The sequence below is a fragment of the Equus quagga genome, chromosome 8 (genome assembly GCF_021613505.1).
Source record: "Equus quagga isolate Etosha38 chromosome 8, UCLA_HA_Equagga_1.0, whole genome shotgun sequence".
NCBI lineage: Eukaryota > Metazoa > Chordata > Mammalia > Perissodactyla > Equidae > Equus > Equus quagga.
This window is the reverse complement of record NC_060274.1, coordinates 66,054,730-66,077,483: the sequence shown is the minus strand read 5'-3', so window position 1 is coordinate 66,077,483 and position 22,754 is coordinate 66,054,730. Positions and strand designations below refer to the sequence as shown.

General features: G+C 39.6%; 1 protein-coding gene across 1 annotated transcript in view; it reads left to right on the top strand.

Moving 5' to 3' along the window:
* The window catches only part of COL28A1 (collagen type XXVIII alpha 1 chain), a 168,519-nt gene that overhangs the window by 101,370 nt on the left and 44,395 nt on the right, over positions 1-22,754 (top strand). Inside the window, exons 26-27 of the mRNA XM_046669968.1 lie at positions 4,844-4,912; positions 7,180-7,248. Of these exons, the coding sequence (XP_046525924.1) occupies positions 4,844-4,912; positions 7,180-7,248 (138 nt within the window). The remainder of the gene's footprint in view (positions 1-4,843; positions 4,913-7,179; positions 7,249-22,754) is intronic.

Below are 22,754 nucleotides of genomic sequence, written 5' to 3'. Positions count from 1 at the left end.
TTTTTTCTTTTGAAAAGTGAAAGGTTAAATGAATTATTACCAGGACGATCATAAGATTATGTATGATTTTAAAGGGGTTGAAATGAACCACTCTGCAAGGTTATGGTCTAAGTAGGCCCTTCACTGAATCATTTGTTAAGTTCACATTTCAAGTACTGCAGATGGTCCTAAACTTGGCCACGTCCTGTGAAAATGAAAGGAGTATCTCCATCTGGAATTCCTTTTGTGGGCCAGAAGGAAGTTGTAAGCAATCTGACTGGCTATTCTTTTTTTGAGGGAGGGGAGGTAGGAGGGAGGGGTAGGGCTTAGGCTATGGTCTTATGAAACTGATGGATGTAGTTACGAATGGCAACTCCAGAATTTGCTTTCAGGTCTCGTCATTATCTCCTAATGCAAGGGCTCCCTCTGCAGGCTCCAATAACCCTCAGATCCTGTGTGGGAAGCTAAGTCCAGCTATGCAAGTACCTATTGCAATTCTTTTTATTTATGAATGTCACTCTGTCCACTGACAAGTAAACTGCGTATCTGAAAATATCATGGTGAACTCACTTCTTAGGTATCACTGGTGCTGCGTTGTGGCAGAACCAGTGCTATCAAGTGGTGAAGTGAGTCCTGACCGCAGTCCATTTGTACACATTCACCCAGTGTTGTGGCCTACGTGGACATGTGGCCCATGGAACAAAAGACACAATATATTTTCAAGACCCCATCACAGTAGAGAGAAACTATGTCTGTGGCTTCACACAGCTTATTAAGTGCCTGATATTCCCATCTATTGAAAAGTATGGTACATATACACAAAGAAACAACCCTGATATGTTATAGACTAACTCTAACATCTGCAGAATATGTTAAGACTTGGTTTAAAGTCTATCAGATTCATAAATGCATATATTGGATTATATACACATAGGTCAAAAGATACAAAAGAGACTTTGATAGATAAAACACAGCTGTATGTCAACAATTATATGGATAAGAATGGACAACTTGATCGAGGTAACACTGCAGTACCACAGATGATGTGGGATCACCCCCTTAAAGCTCATTGGCTAAGGTTCACATATACAGAGGGCAATAAGGTGTCCACAGGGTCAGCTATCCTATTGCTTTTCGCCTTCAGACACTCCTAAATGGTGAGAGTTAGTGAGAATGAATAAGAGAGAAAATGAATAGCAATAATCAACATTGACAAGGCTGGCCTAATGTAAACTCAGAACTTCTTTCAACTGTTTTTCCTATTTGCTTTCCCATCTGGATTGGTTGTATGTGTGTGTGAGCATACACATTAGTATGATTAATATTAATTGAGAAGGGATTTTAACTAAAATCATCACAAGAAAAGTATTGCAAATTAAATAGTAGAGTGTCAAATTCTTTCTTAAAAAAATACTACTTTGTAAACAACATCTCCATCTTCTTGCCATAGCCTTAATTTTTGAAAATTATGCAACACTGTGTATCTACTAAGAATACATGAAACACACGTAAGTTCTACTAATGATGTTGAATCTACCTGTGTGCTCTCCCTTTCGCTCATCTTTCCATCTTTTAAATCTTGTCTTCTTCTCTGTACTGAGGATGAACATCACAGCTACCTTTCCCTTCCCTCACTGGTGAGATTTTTATTGGGTCTTGTTCACGGATTTAAAAAAATATTTTATTAAAAACATTGTCAAAATTATTCAGCATATACAAAAGTAGAAAGACTAGTAGAATGAACTCCCATTTACCCGTCAGATTTCTTCAACAATGATCAACATGTGGTGAGTCTTTATCTGTGTGCCCCACTCCTCACTTCCCCTCCCCACACTGCATTATTCTGAAGCAAATCCCAAACATGACCATATGAAACTTTAGCATTTGTCTGTTTGATATGAGCTATTTTTTTAAAAAAACATAACTGCAGTACTGTTAGCAAACCTAAAAAAATATTAACAACAATTCCTTAGTATCGTCAAATTTCCAGCGTTCAAATTTCCCAGTTTGTCTGATAAATTTGTTGCTTGGTTTGTTTGAATTGGAATCTAAATGATGTCCAATCATTGAACTCGATTGAGATGTCCCTTAATCTCTTTTAAAATCAAAGGTTACTCACCTTTTGTTTTGTCCTTGCGCTGTCTTTGTGGATAGGTTCTTTGTCCTCGAGGATTTTGCTGATGGTATCCTATGGTGGTGTTCAACCTGTTTCTCCATCCTCTGTATTTCTTTTTCTTTCTTTTGTAAACTGGCAGTTAGACCTAGAGACCTGCCCAGATACAGGTTCAGTTTTTCTCAGCCAGAATACTCATAGGTGGGACCGTGTGCTCCCCATTGCATCACATCAGGTGTCAGGCCATATTTTTTCTAACCTCATTGTGGAAGGGCAGAGGTGAACAGAAACACAAAAGAAGGGGCCATTGTATCTGGGGTGAGGTTGAGGGGGCCAGGCAAAGAAGATAATTATTTTTGATAAAACATTTAACGATTCTGGGTAAAATCTATTTAACTATGTTTACCTATGTTCCATTTTGTTGGAGGATATCAAAATGTAGCAAGTGTGTGAATCAGTCAGGTCTAGTTGGAGACCCACACTCAGTGAATTTATAGGTCTCCCCTTTAAAGGTACTTCAGAGTTAGTCAAGAAAGGAGAGATAACAGAAATGTATATGGTACAGGACAAGTTCATGTTCACTACTTGGAGCTCTTGATGATAGGAGTGATCATTTGAGCTGGGAGAAACTGGGGTCACTGAAAGCTGGGAGTTAGAAGGAGAGAGGTGTTAAAGAGAGAATTAGTACCTATGGTCTGAAAAGCAGTTGATTATTAAGTGGAAGAGATGGAGACAGAAGACCAGAATCATAAAAGTGGCCTGTAAGCAAAAAGGAAATATGTAATTATGAAAGTAGAGATTAAGAGAATTGTCAGTGATAAAGTCTAAAAATGTTCCCCATTCTTTTAAGGTCTTGTTTTCTCTAGAAATATTTTAGAGTTTGTAAGTAGAAAATAAAGTTAAGTAAAAGATGGGCAGTTTTTCTAGGTAAACAGTTTCATCATTTCTGATAATCCTGATTTCAATTCTGATTTTTGCACTGTTAAAAATTATAAGCTATTTAGCTCCTAACAGGATGTAGACAGAACAAGACAAAAGAGGCAAAGAACTTGGGAGTTCTAGGTTCAAAACTTGGCTCTGGCTCTGTTTTTTTTTCTTTATAATTTCGTTGAGGCATATTTTACGTATCATAGAATTCACCCATTTCAAGTGTACAATTCAATGATATTTTTAGTAAATTTACCAGTTTGTACAGCAATCATCGCAAATCAGTTTTAGAGCATTTTCATCCCCCCAGTAAGATCCCTCAGGCCCATTTACAATTAATCCTCATTTTCAGTTCCTGTTCCTGGCCCCAGGTAACCACGGATTTACTTTCTTGTCTCCATAGATTTGCCTTTTCTGGACATTTTGTATAAACGGAATCAAATAATATGTGGTCTCATAGTCTGGCTTCTTTCATTGAGAATAATGTTTTTGAGGTTCATCCATGTTGTGGCATGTAGCTGGAGTGCTTTCCTTTTTATTGCTGAATAGACCACATTTTGTCTATCTGTTTACCACTGAAGGACACTTAGGTTGTCTCCAGTTTTGGGCTATTATGAAGAATTCTACTCAGAGCATTTGTATGCAAGTCTTTGTGTGGACATATGTTTTCATTTTCCTTGGGTGTATGGATAGCAGTGAAATTAGTAGATCATATGGTAAATTTATCTTGAACTTTCTATGAAATTGGAAGACTGTTTTTCAAAGTGGCTGCACTAGCAACATATGAGGGTTCCTCTTTCTCCAAATCCTAGTAGCCCTGCCTTTCAATGGCCATGCAGCTTAGGACAAACTTTGGTTTCCTCTTTAATAAAACAGGTGGGGTGGGGAGTTAACATTTACCAAGTGTCTACTCCACGCTAGACTCTGTGATAGAATCATTCACATTCTTTGTCTTACTTTATTGTCATCTCCATGAACTGTAGGTGTGATTTTCCATGTATCTGATGAATTTACTGAGGTTCAGAGAAGTTGGGTAAGTTAGTCATCATTGTGATATAGGATTGTTGTGAATACTAAATTATGTCAAACAACATATATGAATGTGCATAGCATAGGGTTGGGAACATAGAAGGTGGCTGATGAACAGATTTTCATTTCTCTGCTCTTCCCATCATTCATATCTTAAATAGGTTGAACCACGGGGTCTGACATACCCTAATCAGGTCTCACCACTTTTCTGGTGATAGTTGCCTGTTATGAAACTGTCCCACTTTGGAGAATCTGAAAAGCTTCATAGAACTTACTCTGCAGTCACAGTTGCTCTAGTGGCAAACGTATCATAGAGCCAATCCCTAATCTAATAAGAGCAACTAGTTCAGGATGGAGTTGCATCTTTTAATGCTCGCTTTTTATTCTTGTTTCTTCTTTCTCCCTCTATTCACAATGGCGGTAATTACTTTTCCAAATTCCACAGAAAGGAATTCTGGAAAAAGTATATTAAGGTTGACAAGAAGTTAGTGGACTTGATTGCTTTGAAATGGACCTATATCAGTTGACTTGAATGTTGCATCAATGACAATAAGAAATGAAAATGAAAGGAGATAACACTCTCTTTGTCAAGTATAGCAAGGTAATCTGGGAAAACAGGGCTTAATCAATCTCTTAGTCAAATTCAAGTGTTTGGGATCTTAAAATATGTTTTTAGACTATGAAAATTCATATGAAATATTTTTAATGTGGATTATGAAATTCTATATGAAGTATTATACAATGTAAAGTTTTTTTTTCAAAATCAGTAACTTTTCAATCATTGTGTCTTTTCAGGGAGAGCCTGGTGTTAGAGGCCCTCCGGGCCCAGCTGGGCCTCGTGGCATAGGAAACCAAGGGCCAAAGGTGAGTCCTCAGGTCTGGTACCCCAAGGGGCAGGTACCCTCAGTGACAACCAAGTAAACATTAACTTCATATTAAGTAAGTGTTCATTTTGGTGTTGACTTATTTTTTCTTGATTGCTGATGAAAAGTCTTATTTTCTTATATCATGTGAACTTTCCGTAGAATAGAATATTTAAGTTTATAAAGCCATTCACTTCCCCCAAGTAAATTAAAAAGTCAGTGTCTCTTAAGAAAGTGTTATAAAGTACTCAAAATATTTCCAGTTTCCTTAGAGGCTGTGCCATCATTAAGAAGCACATCCTTACTTTGGCCAGAGGGGCCTCAGGTGGCTTTTTAATGGAATGTCAGCTGACGCCTCTATTGTGTCACGTGTGCGGGGCCGTGTGCAGGCCTCATCGCAGGGCTCTAGATTTATTGCCCCAGGGAAGGTAAGAGGAGCTTCCTTTGGTTCTCTTTGCTTTCATTTCTAGTTCTCTTCCTTTTGTCACCTCCAATTTGGTGCTTATTTGTCCTTTTATTATTTTAATCCAGTATTTCTTAATGAAGGAGATTCTGTCCTCCCTCCTTGCCCCAGGGGGACATTTGGCAATGTCTGAAATCACTTTTTGGATGTCACAATTGGGGAGGGAGTGCTACTGGCATCTAGCGGGTACAGGCCAGGGATGATCCTAAACATCCTACAGGGCACAGGACAGCCTCCCATAATAAGGAATTATCCAGCTCAAATTGTCCATAGTACTGAGGTTGGGAAGCCCTGTTCTAACTGTCCATTCACTTGCTCAACAAGTATTTCTTTGATTTGTGGAAAAAGTAAGGTAAAGGGGTACCAGGTATGTTATTGGGAAACAGGTGTCAATGAGCCACGTATCACCAGTTCAAATTTCAAACAGGTGTATTCACACCCAAAATGCACAGAAGTGAATTAGAACCCCATTATCAGAGAGGCAAGAGAAAAGGCTTTATGAGTCAGATTTTACTACAGATTCCAGAATTACCAAGATTCTTAGTTTATCCTCTTTTTGTCCATCAACTCCGTTTCGGCAATAGGCTATTTATTTTTATTTATTTATTTATTTATTTTTGAGGAAGATCAGCCCTGAGCTAACATCTGCTGCCAATCCTCCTCTTTTTGCTGAGGAAGACTGGCCCTGAGCTAACATCTGTGCCCATCTTCCTCTACTTTATATGTGGGACGCCTACCACAGCGTGGCCTGCCATGCGGTGCCATGTCCGCACCTGTGATCTGAACTGGTGAACCCCGGGCCGCCGAAACAGAACGTGCACACTTAACTGCTGTGCCACCGGGCCGGCCCAGCAATGGGCAATTTATTAACCTTGTAGATCACTTTATGGATACAGATCTGCCAAGATGTTAGTAATTATCACTGGGTGAGAGGATGAGGGGTCTATTTTTTCTTTTTCATTGTCATCTTTATTCTAATTTTTTTTTTGTAATGAGCAGGTATTCCTCTTACAATCAGAAAAAATAAAGCTTTTTTCCATACTGGAAAGAAAAAGACTGACTTATACAGTAACTTATATTAACCCAGCATTTCTCAAAGCTTGTTCCATCAGATATTAATTTGGGAACTTCTGGGGTAAACAAAGTTAAACTAATCTCTTTATTGTGGGACTTCTTAGAGGCTTTAACATGTTAATATGTACTAGGGATCTCCAAGGAGAGGCCCATACCGTGGTGTAGAACATTTTCCAATCTCATTTAACCACACAAGTCTTTCCTCAAGAAACATGTGGTCAACTTATGCTTTAAGGAACACATACTGGGAAATGATGCACTTTTTGCTTCATTTACGTATGTTCTTAAAAATTCAACACTGATCCACTGAATCTTTAACAGCAACCTGAGTGAATTAGCACTCCATCTTGGAATGGAGCAACATATTCAAAGATGCATAGAATTGCGTGTGAGCGGTCTTCATACCCCTGGGTGTTCCAGGAGTTGGTGTTAGGGCAGCTAGAGGAGCCTAAGCAGACAAGGTTACCAGGCCAACACTTCTGCTCATGCCAAGCAGCTCCTCCTTACCTCTTTATTTCTATTTGGATTATCCATATGATTTTTGCAAAGAATTCTGTGGCTTAAACATTTTAGAAAAAACACTGCTTTATATAAAATATGATACAGCTTGTGAGCAGCATGGATGTAGGTCCTGATCAGACCGAAGTAAGAATGAAGCCAAGAGCAGGAAAATGTTGTTTCTTTTTAAATGTTCCTACACTTCTCTTCTACTTCTCTCCATCTTCCAACAGGGAGATATTGGGCAGAAAGGCTTGCCTGGGCCTCCGGGCCCCCCTGGCTATGGATTACAAGGAACTAAAGTAAGTGAATGTGATGGTCCTGGGGTCACCTCTCAATCCACTCGGGTGGTGGAGAAAAGAGGTTGGGGATGATATAAAATATGACCATTATGAAATGAATTTAATGCAAGCTTAGCAGTTAAAATTGCATCCAGTATTAAGAGATACCATCCAGGAGTATAAAAATGGTGTAAGTACATTTCTTTCAGGAACACTAAACAGTACATAAATTGCTTGGTGAAAAATTTAACTGTTACAGTGGTTTTTCGTTCTTGCTGGTTTCTGAGCTGAGTGGAGAATTTATGCCCAGCTGCACGGTCCCTCTATCTCCCTTACTTTCCTCACCTGTATCCTCCATTCTTAGCCCAAGTCTTCTCAGTCTTAGCTTCCAATGGAATTGCCCGGGGAGCTTTTGAATAACACTGATGCTCTACCCCAGAAAAACAAAATCTGAATCTTTGGAGGTAGAGCTTGAGTATATGGGTTTACAAGGCTCCCAGGTGATTCTCCTGAGCATCCAGGGTGAGAACCACGACTCTAAGCCCTGAATCTGTGTTATTGGAATTCATGGTCATTGCATTCTGCTTTATTTCTTTCTTAGCAGCAACAAGCCTATCTAGCAAGGTGAGACTCCCAGGGTCTCCTATGTCTCAGTAGACAAAATTTAGCATCTTAAGGTTGCTATGTCATTTCAAACAATTCCCCTTCTACTCTCATACATTGATTTATTGATTTTTAGTTTTTATTTTTTACTGGCTCACTCTCATGCTAAATAAACTGTTGTTTTTACCACGGTTAGGCTTCAAAATGGAGTAATTCACCCTGAGTAATTGATAGTGACCCTAGAAAAGTAGAAACATTCAAAATAAACTCTTTTTAAAATAGCAGAATTTCTTGTTAAGTAGGAGCTTAAGATAATGTGAAAAACCTGTGTTAAACTGCCTACTCCTGTCTAGAGAGTGAGTTTAGTCAAGAGCAAAACTCATGGAACCTGTGTTAAATCTTCCACTCTATCACGCAATGTCTAGGACTTCCACCACAGATCTTTTAAATAACAATTGTTCATCTGTCGGGCTGAGTATCCAAGCAAAGTTCAGATAGCTAACATGTTGCCAATAGTACAAGAGCACTGGAAAATACAGCAAAAGCGTGCTTCCTTGTAACACCATCACTCTCATACTTAATCTTTAAATTCTGTATTTGAAAGATGGTAACGCTCTACAGATGGTTTTCCATGAGTTCCTTATTCACATAGGAGCATCTTGGGTTGAACTTAATTAATCTTCACTAGCTCTGACTCACCTGGTGTCCTGCCCTTTCTTATGTGCTCTGGGTTATGCCATGTTTGAAGTCTGTCCCGAGTGAAACTATGGTGTGAAGCCTACTGTCATAGGGAAAGAACCAAAATTAAAACTGCCACATATCTCGTGCTATCAGAAGCGGGATAAGCTTTTCCTCCACTGGGGGCTGGGGCCTGATACTACTTGGCAGTGAGCCTTGACCAAGGCTGCCTCATAAAACCTCTCTAGACATGTTGGATTGCGTGGCATCCTGTTGGTAGCAGGACAAAAGTATTTCCCTCAGGACTCTCACCTCATCTTCCTGACCCTGGGTTGTATCATCACTTCAAAATGGAGGAAGCTAAAAGATCGAGTTGGTGGTATTCCTCTGAGTCAGTTTAAGGCTACATGATCAGGCTGGCCCCATGGCCAAGTGGTTAAGTTCACGTGGTCTGGTTTGGTGGCCCAGGGTTTCACCGGTTTGGATCCTGGGTGTGGACCTAGCACTGCTCGTCAAGCTGTGCTGAGGCGGTGTCCCACATAGCACAACTAGAAGGACCTACAACTAATATATACAACTATCTACTGGAGGTCACTGGGGAGAAAGAAAAAAAAGATTGGCAACAGATGTTCACTCAAGTGCCAATCTTAAAAAAAAAGAAAAGAAAGGCTACATCATCAGTGAAATTTCATTTCTTACATTCATTTGTTGACTTATATCCCACCTCTTTCTAAAAACCATTTGAATCAGTGAAACTTGCTTCTGTTGATATGTCTGTTGGTAAGTCTTTAATGAAAGCCCTTGTTGCTGTTAACCTTTAACATTGGGGCCGGCCCGATCCATGCCCTGTCCCTATGCCATCACAATCATGGGGAAAATAAGGGCTCACCCTGCAAACACTGAGGTGATTTGCTCCAGCACCACCTAACTTTGTTGCTGGAATATTGTCTCTTCTGTCAGTCACTCAACCAACCAACCAACCAACCAGCCAACCAACCAAGCAACACTGATTGAGCACCATCTATGTCAGGCAAAATAAGCCAAGCACAATATAAAATGGTGAACAAAAAGAAATGAATTTAATCCTCATGCAGTGTATAGGCTATAAAACAATCACAGTGAGCTCCAGAGAGTATGGAGGGTGGCACAATGGAATGAATTGGGCCTCCAGTAGGCCACAGTAATGAGTTTGGTCTTAATCCTGAGCAATTGAAAGTCAGGGAAGGGTGACGTGATCGGTCAAGTATTTAGAAAAGACTCACTCTTTCTACCATCTACAGAAGGGATGGGCATGCCTAGAAGGAATGTGGGGCTGTCCTTCCTATGCCTCAATGCATTCTCCTGATTCTCCATGTAGAACAGTATGATCTTCTGGAAACCTCCTCCGCCTGCCTTTCCTGGGGCTCTGGGACAACCCAGGCTGCTTCTGTGCTAGCCCTGGTCCTGGGAAACCCTGAAAACATGATGGGCTCACTCCCCTTGGACACCACCACAATCTCCTGCCATTTCTTTGCAGTCCCCACTGTGGCCCAGCTGGCTCCATGCTGCAGTGAAGCTCCAGCTCCTTCAGTGACCTCAGTGCTTTTTCCCAACCACAACTATCTATTGATTGTATGGATGAAATGGGACTGTGTCTCTTTGGTCCCGAAGTGGCCTCCATCTTTCAGGTTCATGGCATAGGCCAGGTTATATGATGCCACCATCTTGTCCCACTGTGAGCCTCCAGCACTGACCATTCCCCTAGACATAGACTCTAGATATGCCAATAGTCCCCCAGATTAAGTCAGGAGGCAGACAGGATGGGGCTGAGTCTTGAGTGATTCCTTGATATGTCAACTAGCCCTTGAGGGGCCAGCCCTTATAGGGGCCAGGAGGGATGTAATGAGAGGGTAGGACATCCAGGTTAAAAAGCCAAATACAGGAATAGACAGAAATGGCTTCCGTCTACTCTTCATTTCTACCCAAGAGTCATGCCAATTCTCTTCCCATCTTTGTTCAAGTCATTCAGTGTCCTGATCATCCCTGATATTCCTATAGTATTTCTTCTCAGAGAATCAGGAAGTCTTTATAAAAATAAGATTCCTGGTGGCCCTCCATGACTTTAGGAGTTTCTGAGGTAGGTTTGTGGACTGGGGCTATAACTACTGCTATTTACAACCTTTTATTCATTAAGAGAATGAACTTTCATGCTGCTGGCTTCCATTCTTTGTTTAGGCCTGAACATAACTGATCCAACACTGTCTGAGGGAACTCTTCTGTAGTTAGGCCGTGGCAAAGGATGAGCTAACTAATATTTCAGGCCTAGCCTGTTTGTTATCAGTGTGAAAAAATAGCCTCAGTGACGTGCTGGGGGAATCTGGTAAACACTATCTGGCAGAAATCCCAATGCCTCCAAAGCTGACAAATAGTGATGATCGCAGTGATCCCATGTCACAGAGCTAACAAATCAACCTCTGAGACATCTGGGGCCCAGAAATGGAAGGAAACTCAGTTCAAATGACCTTTCCCTTCTATCTGTATTCTAACCTCAGTGGTGTGATGGAAAGAGAATGAGCTTTAGAGCCACTCTGACCTTGACCTAAATCCCTCTGGTTGTGTAAGCTTGGACAAATCATTTATCTTTGTTGAACCTTAGCTCACTTATCTTTAAAATGTGGATAATAAAGCATTTTACAAGGTGTTGTAAAGACGAAATTGTACAAAGTAACTAGTACACAGTAGTGGGTATTCAACCAGTGCTTGGGCTATGACGTCAACAGATTTGGATTATGACTTCCCGAGTACTATGTCTCTGCCTCAGTTCCCACATCTGACTAATGGAGATAATAATAGCACTGTTTCCTAAAGTTGTTGTAATGAATAAATGAAATTAAATGAGACAGTATGTGTAATGCATTTAACACAAGGCTCAGCACATGGTTACAAATGCAGTAAATGTTTGTAATTATTCACATCATTATTCCTTCCTACTTCCCTTCCCTTTCTGCTAGTCCCTCTTGTATTTTCCAGGATGAAGGCCCAGCATTCTGACATTCAAGTGATTTAATGCTCTGAAACATAAGATACTGTTTGCGTTGATTAGTGTAGGCCTGGCTCTAGTACCAAATAGACCCCAAAATAATAACTCAAACACAGTAGAGGTTCTTGTTCACATAACAGGCCAATGTGGGTGTTCCTGGTTGGTGGGCAACATTCTTCCACATAGAATTTCAGAGAACTTCATCTTCCATTTATGGTTCCTCCATCTGCTGGGCCTCTTTATCACTTATACCCAGCAGGCAGAAAGGGAAGATGTGGAAGAGGTACACTCGCTTCTTCAAAGTCTTGGCTAGGAGGTAACATACATCATGTCTGCCCCTATTTTATTGGCAAAAACTAGTCTCATGGAAAGGCAGTCTAGCCGTGTACCCAAGAAGAAGAGGAACCAGGGGTTTGGTAAAGAGCTGGCAATTACTGCCACACATAATTTAGCCTATTTCTAGGAAAGACGGAAATTTTCAAGTTACTTGTTTTTCTGAAGTATGTTGGTGTTTCCAGAAGAGAGCAGAAAACAAGGGTGATCTGCATGGTAACTTCCAGAATGCCTCATCAGTCTTCTGATACTGTGGGGCACAGTCACCTGGGCTTACAAGGACTGGGTTCAGCCCCATCATTCCTTTTATCCTATCTTGAAAAGAAAATCTTGGAGCCTTGATATCTTCTTACTTATTTCAAGCAGGATCAGCAGCCCCAGTGGATGATTTAGAAATTGTCTTGAGTAGACAAGCTAAGTACCAGCTGAAGAGCTGGAAGAGGCATGGGGTTCAGTGGGACCAGGAAAGGAACAAGAAATGCTCATTCCCTTCTATGACAGACCTAGGGCAGGAGGATGAGGGACACCTGAAACCTGGTCGGAGATCTGTGGTTCAAAGGCTGGGAGAGATGGGCATGGCATCAGAGGAGGGAGGCAGAGCTGGCACAAAGAGCCTGACTTCAGGAGATAAAGAGAAACCAGCAGTTAGGCTCAGGTGAGGAGTAAGGGAACAGTTGGATTCCTAGGGGATTACTTGGGATGCCAGTAGCATTTGAGACCAGCAGGGGTGTGATGGCGGCTGAGTCAGCCCAGCTTATAGGGCCTAGCATAGGGACAGCCAGAAAGAAAAGGGCTTCTCCCACCCAACCTCTCTGATTAGGAATTCAGGGTAGAACCCAGAACTTTGTAGGATTTTTGGCTCAATGTCTCAGGTTAATGTCATTTCTTAGGTGGATATTTTGTTTGTTTGTTTCAGCTGTGTCGGAAGTGACTGTGGTTCTGTAAACTCCAAATGCTCTCTTAACTGCATCAGATATTTTTGCCACTTTCTGTTGTCCGTTCAACAGACGGGCGACAGCTTGAAAGAATATCAGTATGCTGTGGTGAAAATCTCACCCCAGAGCCTGCCAGTCTTCCGTTTGGTTCCTACCTGTCATTTGGTCACTTTGAAAGTGTTTCCAGAATCCATTTGACTAGATTTTTGGTTAGAGTGGACCTATCACAGCATGAAAACTGCCCCCCTTACAGACGAAATAGAAATGATTTATTCACTGAAATGAAACTGACTGAAGGGGAAAAAAAGGATCCCAATTATGAAAAGTCAGGAGTAGATTTGATATGCACTAAGTTTCAAATACCTGCAGAAGGTCAAGAGGTATTGACTTAAGGACGTTTTTTCCGTCTTGGGAACTCACAGCCATGTGTATGATGGTGTTAATATTACTAAGGGAGCAATACACACACACACATTTTAAAATGATGACTTGCTGGTGTTTCAGTTTGAAGTTCTTTTTCCTCTTCCTGACTGCAAACTGACAACAGCATCAAAAACAGAAAACAAAAGCAACCCTGGTAATAGCACAACCACTGCATTCAACCTGAACACACTTTAGAAATTAAATTAAAACAATAAGGAATATATAGTTGACTGCATAACATAGACTGTGTGCTTATGCCAAAATCATCTTTGAATTAACTTCTAATACTTTTCCCATATTGTAATTTTCAAATTCCCACAATGATTCCTCTACATTGAAAGGAGTTGTCAGAATTGCATGAGAGGTTTAATCTTTAAAATTGTTGTGTTTTGGGATTACACTTGCCAAAATGCCTGTGGCGGGGGAAGACTGTGGCTAAAAATTGATCCTGGTAGTCAAAGTCCACAAACCTAGTTCCAGAAATTGAAGGCGTCCCCATACCTTAATACCTTTTATTATTTTCTAAACCAAATTAAAAACAATTATGTGGGTTATGAATCAAAGCCAAAAGTGCTGAGCCCACAGAATTCCCTATATAGGTTGGATAGGTCACGGAGAGTTTGCATTCATTAACTGGGGCTGGCTCTGAGACCATTTGTACTTCCCACTTACTGGTTCACACTTTCATTTTCCCCCTGGGCCTACTGGCTTTCATTCCTTCAAGTCAATTAGGAAAAAGGATTTTTTTTTTAATTCCTGAATCTGAATCTGAGACTATGATAGGGTATTTTCCTCTCTCAATCTCATTATTAAATTTTCTTTTTTTAATAGCCAATTCCTTGAATCAGAATTGGACTGGAACTTTAGGCCCTCAATTTAGTGGGACTTGCATCATCATTACCAGCTTATATTTATGGTCTGCTCACCATGAACAAGGCCCTGTGCTGTGGCTGGTGACCGTGACTGTCACAGAAGTCTGCTCGACTTCTTCCACACTCCTTACACTGCCATGAACCTAAAAGGAAAAACTAAATTCTAAGTCATTTTTTCCAAAGTAAATATTGTATCCTGCCTCAAGGTTTACTATAGTTTCCCCAATTCCAAAAAAAGTCAAAAGACGAAAGACTTGGTAACAAAGATAGGACAATGCTCAACACCATGTGCTGATGCTGAATATCAAAAAAAAAAAAAAAAAAAGATTTAAATTATCACCAAAAGTTAGAAAATTATATGAAAGATCTAATTTGAGCAGTTATATACTAAAACTACTCATCATGCTATCATAGTACATAGTTTATATTTATGGCAAGCACGCTGCCATTTTAAGTTGTTCTGACTTGTTCTCTCCCCTTCCTTCATGTCCCTTCCTTGCTGCCTCCTAGCTACCCACTCATATCTATCTAATATATAAAGAAGTAAATACTATATATTTATTCCTTTTCGTTCTTATAACAGATGTTGTCTATATAAAAACCAAGTTGAGAGGAGGAGATGGATAAATTACTCTTAGCTACTGCTGCCATCTTTAGAGCCCGAGAATTTCACTGCTGAAAATTTACAAAAGATATTTTATTTCTTTCCCACCCATCAATGCTTGGTTAGAAGTAAGTTACTAGTATAGATTTTTACCCTTCTCCTTTCAGCAAAGTGAGAAGTACCTTTACTATTCAGAGCTTTGAGCTCGGGGAGAGAGACAGGGCTGTATTACATTCTCTAAATTCCATGCATTATCTTATTCAAGGTGACCAGTCTATGAGGTAGGCTCTAGGAAACCAGGACACAGAGGCAATAAGGAAGGTATCCAAGGTGACTCCTGGTACTCCTCCAGGCAGCCTCCCTGGAGTAATCATGTGTTGGGTCATGATCAAGTCATTGTAGATGTCAGAGAGAGGAAAACGATCAGTTTGAGACTTTTGAAAGCAAATGCCACTCAGAATTTTAATTTACATCTTGAAATTAGAAGTTCACCATTTGAGATGTGAGATATATGCACTGAGGTCTTTTTTCCTGATCGTCTAATCTTTTTTTTAAAAAAATCAGTATGAAAGGGGCTGGCCCCGTGGCCGAGTGGTTAAGTTCGCACTCTCTGCTGCAGGCGGCCCAGTGTTTCATTGGTTCGAATCCTGGGCGCGGACATGGCACTGCTCATCAAACCACGCTGAGGCAGCGTCCCACATGCCACAACTAGAAGGACCCACAACGAAGAATATACAACTATGTACTGGGGGGCTTTGGGGAGAAAAAGAAAAAAAATAAAATCTTAAAAAAAAAAAAAAAGGCAGTATGAAAAAGCACTTCTTTTCTGTGACTGCAGTTCTGTGAGAAGCCAGGGATTGAGCTTAGTGACTTTTGAAATCAACTTCCAGGAATAAGACTAGGCATCACAACAGGGTCTGGGCTGGCATGTGAGCTGCCCTCGGTCAGGCTGTGATGACCACTATGGCCATCACATGTTCAAAGGTTTCTCAGGTTCTTTCTGGTTTGGCTGGTTGAAAGATACAGTCTTTGGCACCACAAGTCAATGAGCAGCCAACTGGTCCATAATCTAAGTTGTTTTTATTGCTCGTACAAACATCTTAAAACCTTTACAATTGTTGGCTTTTCATTATCAGCACCATTGCTTATCTCGTTGGAGATCTCATTCTCATTTCAAACATAAGAAATCAAAGTAAATGATGTATATTACCTGTTCAGGGTCATACCAAGAACCCGGAACAAAGCAAAGATTATGGAGTTTTATGGGTATTTGTAGCTCAAACTCATAAAATAGCTCCAGAATAATCTTTCTTTCATCCTATGAAAAATTCTTCACGCAGCAATTCTTCAGAGCTGCTTCTCATGTTGTCAGGGTGGGTGTCATGGGCCCAGCAGGTGCACACTGTATCCTAGGAAAGTCAACCTGCATGAGAAGAGCAAACAATATTGAAATGGAGAGAGAGAGGCAGAGAAATTGTCTGCCTCTGAGACAGAGAGAGGGAATTAGGAAGAAAAAAGAGAAAGGGAAATAAAAGAAAGAGAATAGGAAATGTGGTTTTTAGGGCACTATGATTAGTAATGCTTTTGGCCTTAAAGTCTTTTATTACCTGAAATTAATGTAGTTACTGTCTTTTGGTCAAATTTTACTGGTGTTCTACTTTCGTCCTTTTACGTATCTTTTTATTTTACACATTTGTTTTAGACAACATGTATTTGGATTTTTAAAACTCTAGTCTGACAATGTTTGTCTTCTGCCAGGAGCACGTAGTTCATTTACATTTAATGTAAGTAGTGAACTTTAAAAATTTATTTCTACCATATAATTTTGAGCTATTTGTTCCACTTGTTCTATGTTTCTTCCCTTTTTTAAGACTTATTAATTTTTAACTGTTGCATTTTTTCCCTTTACTAGTTGAGATGTGAGATATATGCACTGAGGTCTTTTTTCCTGATCGTCTAATCTTTTTTTAAAAAATTTATACATTTTTCTCCTTTTTTTCAATATTTACTCTTAAAAAATTCACATTTACTTTGTGAAATACTCATACCAACTTTCTGGTTACTACAATAACTTAGAGCACTTTAATTCCAGTTACCCCTACCCTAATATTATTATTGTTTTATATTTTAATTTTCAATCCCTCAAAACATTTTTTTTTGTACAGTTACTGTTTATTTGATTTACTCGCGTATTTGCTACTCTCTTCCTCTTTAATCCATCTTACCTCTCAGGCTGGAGCCACGCTCTTGCTGCCTGACTTGGATTCTTCAGAGTTCCCTTTGGTAAGATCTACTACGGCACCTTCTCTCCATTTTTGTTTGCTTGAAACTGTATTTTTTCTCCTTACTATCTTCTTCAAAGGTGTCTTTCCGAGTGTAGAATTCTAGGTACACAGTTTTTCCTCTCAGTGCGTGGAAGATTTTCCCATCATCTGGCCTCTATTGCTGCTCTTGGTCTAGCTGTTCCTTTGGTGGTAAATTGTCCTTTTCTCTGTGGCTTTTAAGGCTTTCTCTTTTTATCTGGTGTTATGCAGTTTCACTATGATGTATTTAAATGTAGATTTCTTTTTATTTATCTTGCTTAAGATTTGTTAAAATTCCTGATTCTGTGGACTAGTATTTTCTTAATGATTTCTGGAAAATTCTCTTCCTTATCTTTCAATAAGCAACCTGAAGCAATCTGACCCACTCTTCCCCGCTCTATGCCTTCTCTGTCTTTCCAGAGCTGCAGTTAGTTAAACCTTTTCATTCTTCCCTCCTACACATCTGTCCTTTCATATTTCAGTCTTGCTTTTCTGAGCTACATTACGGCTGATATTTTTCTAGTCAATTTTCCAGTTTACTAAATCTGTGTTGAATCTGTTTTTTAACCAGTCCATTGAGTTTTTAGCTTCAATTATATATTTCATTTCAAGGATTTCTGTTTGAGGGGCTGGCCCAGTGACTGAGTGGTTAAAGTTCTGTGCATTCTGCTTTGGCAGCCTGAGTTCTTGGGTTTGGATCCCAGGTGTGGGCCTACTCCACTCATTAGCCATGCTATGCAGGCATCCCACATACAAAGTAGAAGAAGACTGGCACAGATGTTAGCTCAGGGCTAATCTTCCTCAAGCAAAAAAAACAAAAAACGAGGAAGATTAGCAGTGGATGGTAGCTCAGGGCAAATCTTCCTCAAAAAAGAAAAAAAAATGTTCTATTTGAGTTTTTAAAATCCACATAGTTATTCGAATAGATATTCTGTTAGAAAGAAATTCAGCCCATTTCCCTTCCTTGTTTAAGAAGTCTCTAAAGGCTTCCTATAATTTAAAAAAGTTAAAAGAAAGAAAGAAAAGAAAACCTCTACAGGCTGTGTATGATCTGGAAGCTGCCCACCTCTCTGACTTCATCTTGCAGCTTGCTTCATCTCACTCAATACAATCAGGGCACACTGGTTTTCTTCCTGTTTTTCAAAAACAAAGTTCACTCTTTCTGTAGGATCTTTGCATTGTTGTTTCTCCTACCTTGGCATTTGACATGGCTGGCTCCTTCTCTTCCTGTATATCTTAGCTCAGATGTTATCTCCTTAGAGAGACCATCCCTAAGCACACGATCCCATTTCCACCTCATTCTCAATCATTCTACAATACTGTCCCATTTAATTGTTTTCATAGTACTATCACCATCTGAAAATATTTGTTTCTTTGTTTACTTGTTTATTATCTTTCTCCTGGTACAAAGAAGCCCTTTAAGAGCAGAGACTTTGTTTCTTTCATTCATCTCGAATTCCAAGGACCTAGCAGAGTGTCTGGCCTATAGTAGGCACTCGATAAATATTTATTTAATGAATGAACAAAGTAGTAAATAATAGAAGAAATGTATGGAGGTTATATGGTGGATGATGGTAAAGTTCCACTCATAACCATTTTGTTGACCCACAAAATGATTTGTCTGTATATCCTTTATTCAACAAACAATTATGGAATTCCATCATTAAGAGAACTCTAAACTTGTGAAATGATAAATTCTTTTCTAAACCCTAGTGTTTAATAGTGGAAGTACCTTACTCTTACAGTTTGGTACAATTGTTTGGCCTAACTGGTAGACGTTTACTTGGAAGTGCTAGATTTGGCTTTCTTGAAAGTATACCTTTGTGATCAAATTATCTATTACCACAATGCAACAGGATCACCATGAATGTTATAAAAGTAAATGTACTTGTTTGACATGAAGAAACCTGCGGGCATTGCCTCTGGTGTTTCTTTTGTATGCTCAATGGGTTCTGCCCAATGATGACTGGAGTATATATTCAATAAAATTCTTGATTGATCTGATCTAGGTCCTACTTTTAAAGACTCATATTAATTGGTTAAAGAGCTGAGGAGGAGGAAACTTAATGCATCATTGCCTGTCAGTCAGCAGACCAGTCAATCATTATACAATATCGTTATACTTTTGAAACATGGTCCTCTTACATTAATAATTAGAGTGGAAACAAATAAAAGACTCAGTGCTATCCAGTTGTTAGATTTTCACAACTTTGTAGTTTTTTTTTAAAAGACTTTTATGTTTTTTTTTTTTTTTAAAGATTTTATTTTTTTCCTTTTTCTCCCCAAAGCCCCCTAGTACACAGTTGTGTATTTTTAGTTGTGGATCCTTCTGGTTGTGGTATGTGGGACAGAGCCTCAGCATGGCCTGATGAGTGGCGCCACGTCCGCGCCCAGGATTCGAACTGGCGAAACCCTGGGCCGCCGAAGCAAAGCGTGCAAACTTAACCAGTCAGCCATGGGGCTGGCCCCACAACTTTGTAGTTTTTACCAGGAAGTTTAAGCCTTGGAAATGGACAGATTTTCCTGTGAGTTCATATTTGTAGAGATGACATTTAAAGAGTACGCAGTATTAACACATTCATTATCAATTCCTGTTCATTGGTATAGAGACAGTGAGCTTCCATAAGGCTTTTTTTGGCATATGCAATTATGCCTTTAAACAGTGGCTCTCAAATTTCACAGGAGAAAATAGATTTTTAATCTATTAGAATACTAGTCTTCTGAAAGTTCTCCAACTGGCTTCTGTTGCTTTTGAAAAATGAAATCCAAAGTGTCAATAGCTCCCATTGTGATTATTACGCCAGTTTTAGAAGGAAATAAATCTTCCACAAACCTCGATCTGTCCTTCCTTCTTAAATTACCTTACTGCGGAGATTTTGTAAAGTAAACACATTTGCTGTGTTTTCCTGCTATACTGAAATATACTTAAATAATAGTGCACACACACTTTTTGCCAGGATTGTGAGATGAGTAATGCTAATATCCTCTTCAGAATAGAATCTGTTTTTGTTCTGCAGATAAGGAGAATAAGTTTATATACAAGTTTTTAAATTAGGTCTTCTTTCTGCTCAAAATTAAGAATATTGACTCCAATATTCAGTCCTAGCTAATTGTACAAAATTTTATTTTGGCAATTAATTTGGTAAGTATTTATTGAGCATTTGTAAATATCCCAGGCTGTGTTCTAGATGCTTGGGATGTATCATGAGCAAAAGAGACAAAGATTCCTGCCTTTATGGAAATTGCATTCTACTAGCAATAAGTACAATAAATAAGTTATATAGTATGTTTGAAGATGAAAACTGCTATGGCACAAAAGAAGAGAGCAAGGTTAAGGGGGATCAAGGGGATGTGATGAAGTTCTAAGTGGGATGGCCTCATGAGAAGATAACATTTGAGCAGAGACCTAAAGGAGGTGAGGGAGGGAGCCTTGTGGATTTCTGGGGAAAGAGCATCCCAGGCAGAGAGAAGAGCTTGTGCAAAGGCCCTGTGATGGCAGGAGGGTGCCTAGCAGGTTCAAAGAAGAGCAAAGAGACCTGTGTGGCTGGAGATGACGTCAGGGAGGTAACAGCAGTGAGGTTGGAGGTGGTCAGCTCACATATCGTCATATGGACCCTTCTAAGGCCTTTGGCTTTTACTCAGAGTGAAGTAGGGAGCTATTTTCTGGGTTTTGACCAACAGCGGGATGTGGTCTGACTTACTTTTTAGCAGAATAACTGTGACTGCTGGGCTGAGAATAGACTGCATTAGGACCAGGACTGAATTAAGGAGGCTATTGAGGAATCCAGGCAATTACAAATGGCATTTGAAAATCTAAGTTTTATAATCTAGTTCACATAAATTTAACTCCCTAGGAAAGGATTTATATCTAGTGGCCTATGTCTGGAAGCAGGAACATGTAATAGAAAACATTCTGACAAAATTGATGCCAGATACATAGATTTGATTGCAAATTTACAACTGAATTTTAGGCTATTAAACCATTCTGAACTATATTTTATATCTGGACTGTGCACAAAAATAAAAAATCCTAACCCTAGATACATGTTTGCATTATGTATTTGGAGAGAACAAAGGTGGAATTTTCTTCTCTCCTCTTGCCTTTCTCCCTTTCCTCCCCTTTTCTCTCTCCTCAATCTATGATAATTGTATGCTGAGATATTATAAATGAAATCATAAGGCTTAGGACATACATGTGACAGAAGAACCATGTGTTGTCACCTGACATCCCTGCCGAAGTCCGATAAAAGAAGTATCTGTCTTGTATTGGCCATTAGAGAACATTCTGGAATGTACTTCTTAATAAACTAAACCCTCATCCATAGTAAACATGTGGATATGAAAATAGTATTCAAAATCTATTTTATAATATAAAAAACCTTTGTGTGTTATTTATCAAGAAAATCAATCTAAAGAGTTTTTAACATGAAGCTGAAAAGATTAGCTTAAAAATTAAAAAGACTCCATATGGTCTGGGCACCCAATCTTAGGTCTTCTCAATCCCTCAGCTCTCAAAGACCTAGTCATGCTAAAAGTCTTTCAGTTCCCTGTGAAAGCTGTGCTCCCTGGCCCCAGGGCTTTTGCATATGCTGTTCCCCCTTCTTGGAGAGATCCCTTTCACCCCCTGCCCCCACCCGCCTTCAACAGGCTCGCTCTTACTCATATGTCAGGGCTCCTGTTAGGTAGCACTTCCTCCAGAGGCCTTCCCTGTCTCCTTAAACCTGCATTCCCTTTGTGTTTCCATGGTACACTGAATAACCACCATCATAGCGCTTCCCACATTGTATTGTAAGCACTTGTTTTCTTATCGAACCACCAGACTGTGAGAAATGTGAGATAGAAGATGTCTTGTGTGGGGTGTTTTTTTTCTTTGGTCTCCTGAGCACCTTTTTGTCTATGCCTGGCACACATTAGGTATCCAATAGAAAATGAATGAGTCCTGTCTGTAGCCTTCCTTAATATTCCTCATCTTGCCTATCTTCCAGAGCATTCATTCAACAAATATTAATCAGCATCTACCATGTGCTGGACACTGTGCTAAGTTCTGGGGATAGAAGTGATGGCTAAAGCACCTGTACATGGAGATTAGATTCTACAGTTTCCATCTACATTCTTCTATACCCATTTAGTAAAAACAGAGATCAAAACATATACAGCGGTGAAGAGAAAATAGCATCCCTTAAATTGGGTCTGTTGGCTCTTTACCTTATAAAGTATAAGATGACTTTGTTTAATATTTTGACTTGATGGTTATTTCACTGACAGTGAAAACTACAAGTCTACATAGTCTGGTTCTCTAAACATCTTTATAAAGCTATCATCTTAGCATAACCTGAACTAGGTGCTAGGCAGGGAAGAACCTAGAAAAGCCTATTTGTCAGCCTCCCCTCTGTGTTCTTCTGTTTCTGTGTGGCCAGATAAACGCTTGTTTTCCAAATGTTTGCTCCTTTTCACCTATCTGTGAATTGCCTTCCTTCCCTTTGAAATTCCTGACTCTCCCCACCCCCATCATCTTCTTTTGTCTTTAGCCAAGGACGGTATTAAAGGTGAGGGCTTCGGCCATTTTGGCGAGTTACTTGGTTTTCCTGGGTTTCTCCCATGTATATACGTTATTAAACTTGTTTGCTTTTCTCCTGTTACTCTGTCTCACATCAATTTGTTCTGGACCAGCCAGAAGAACCTAGAAGGGCAGAGGAAAATTTCTTTCTTGCCTGTGGTACTTACATACTAGATGTATGTAGGCTATACTATACCAAA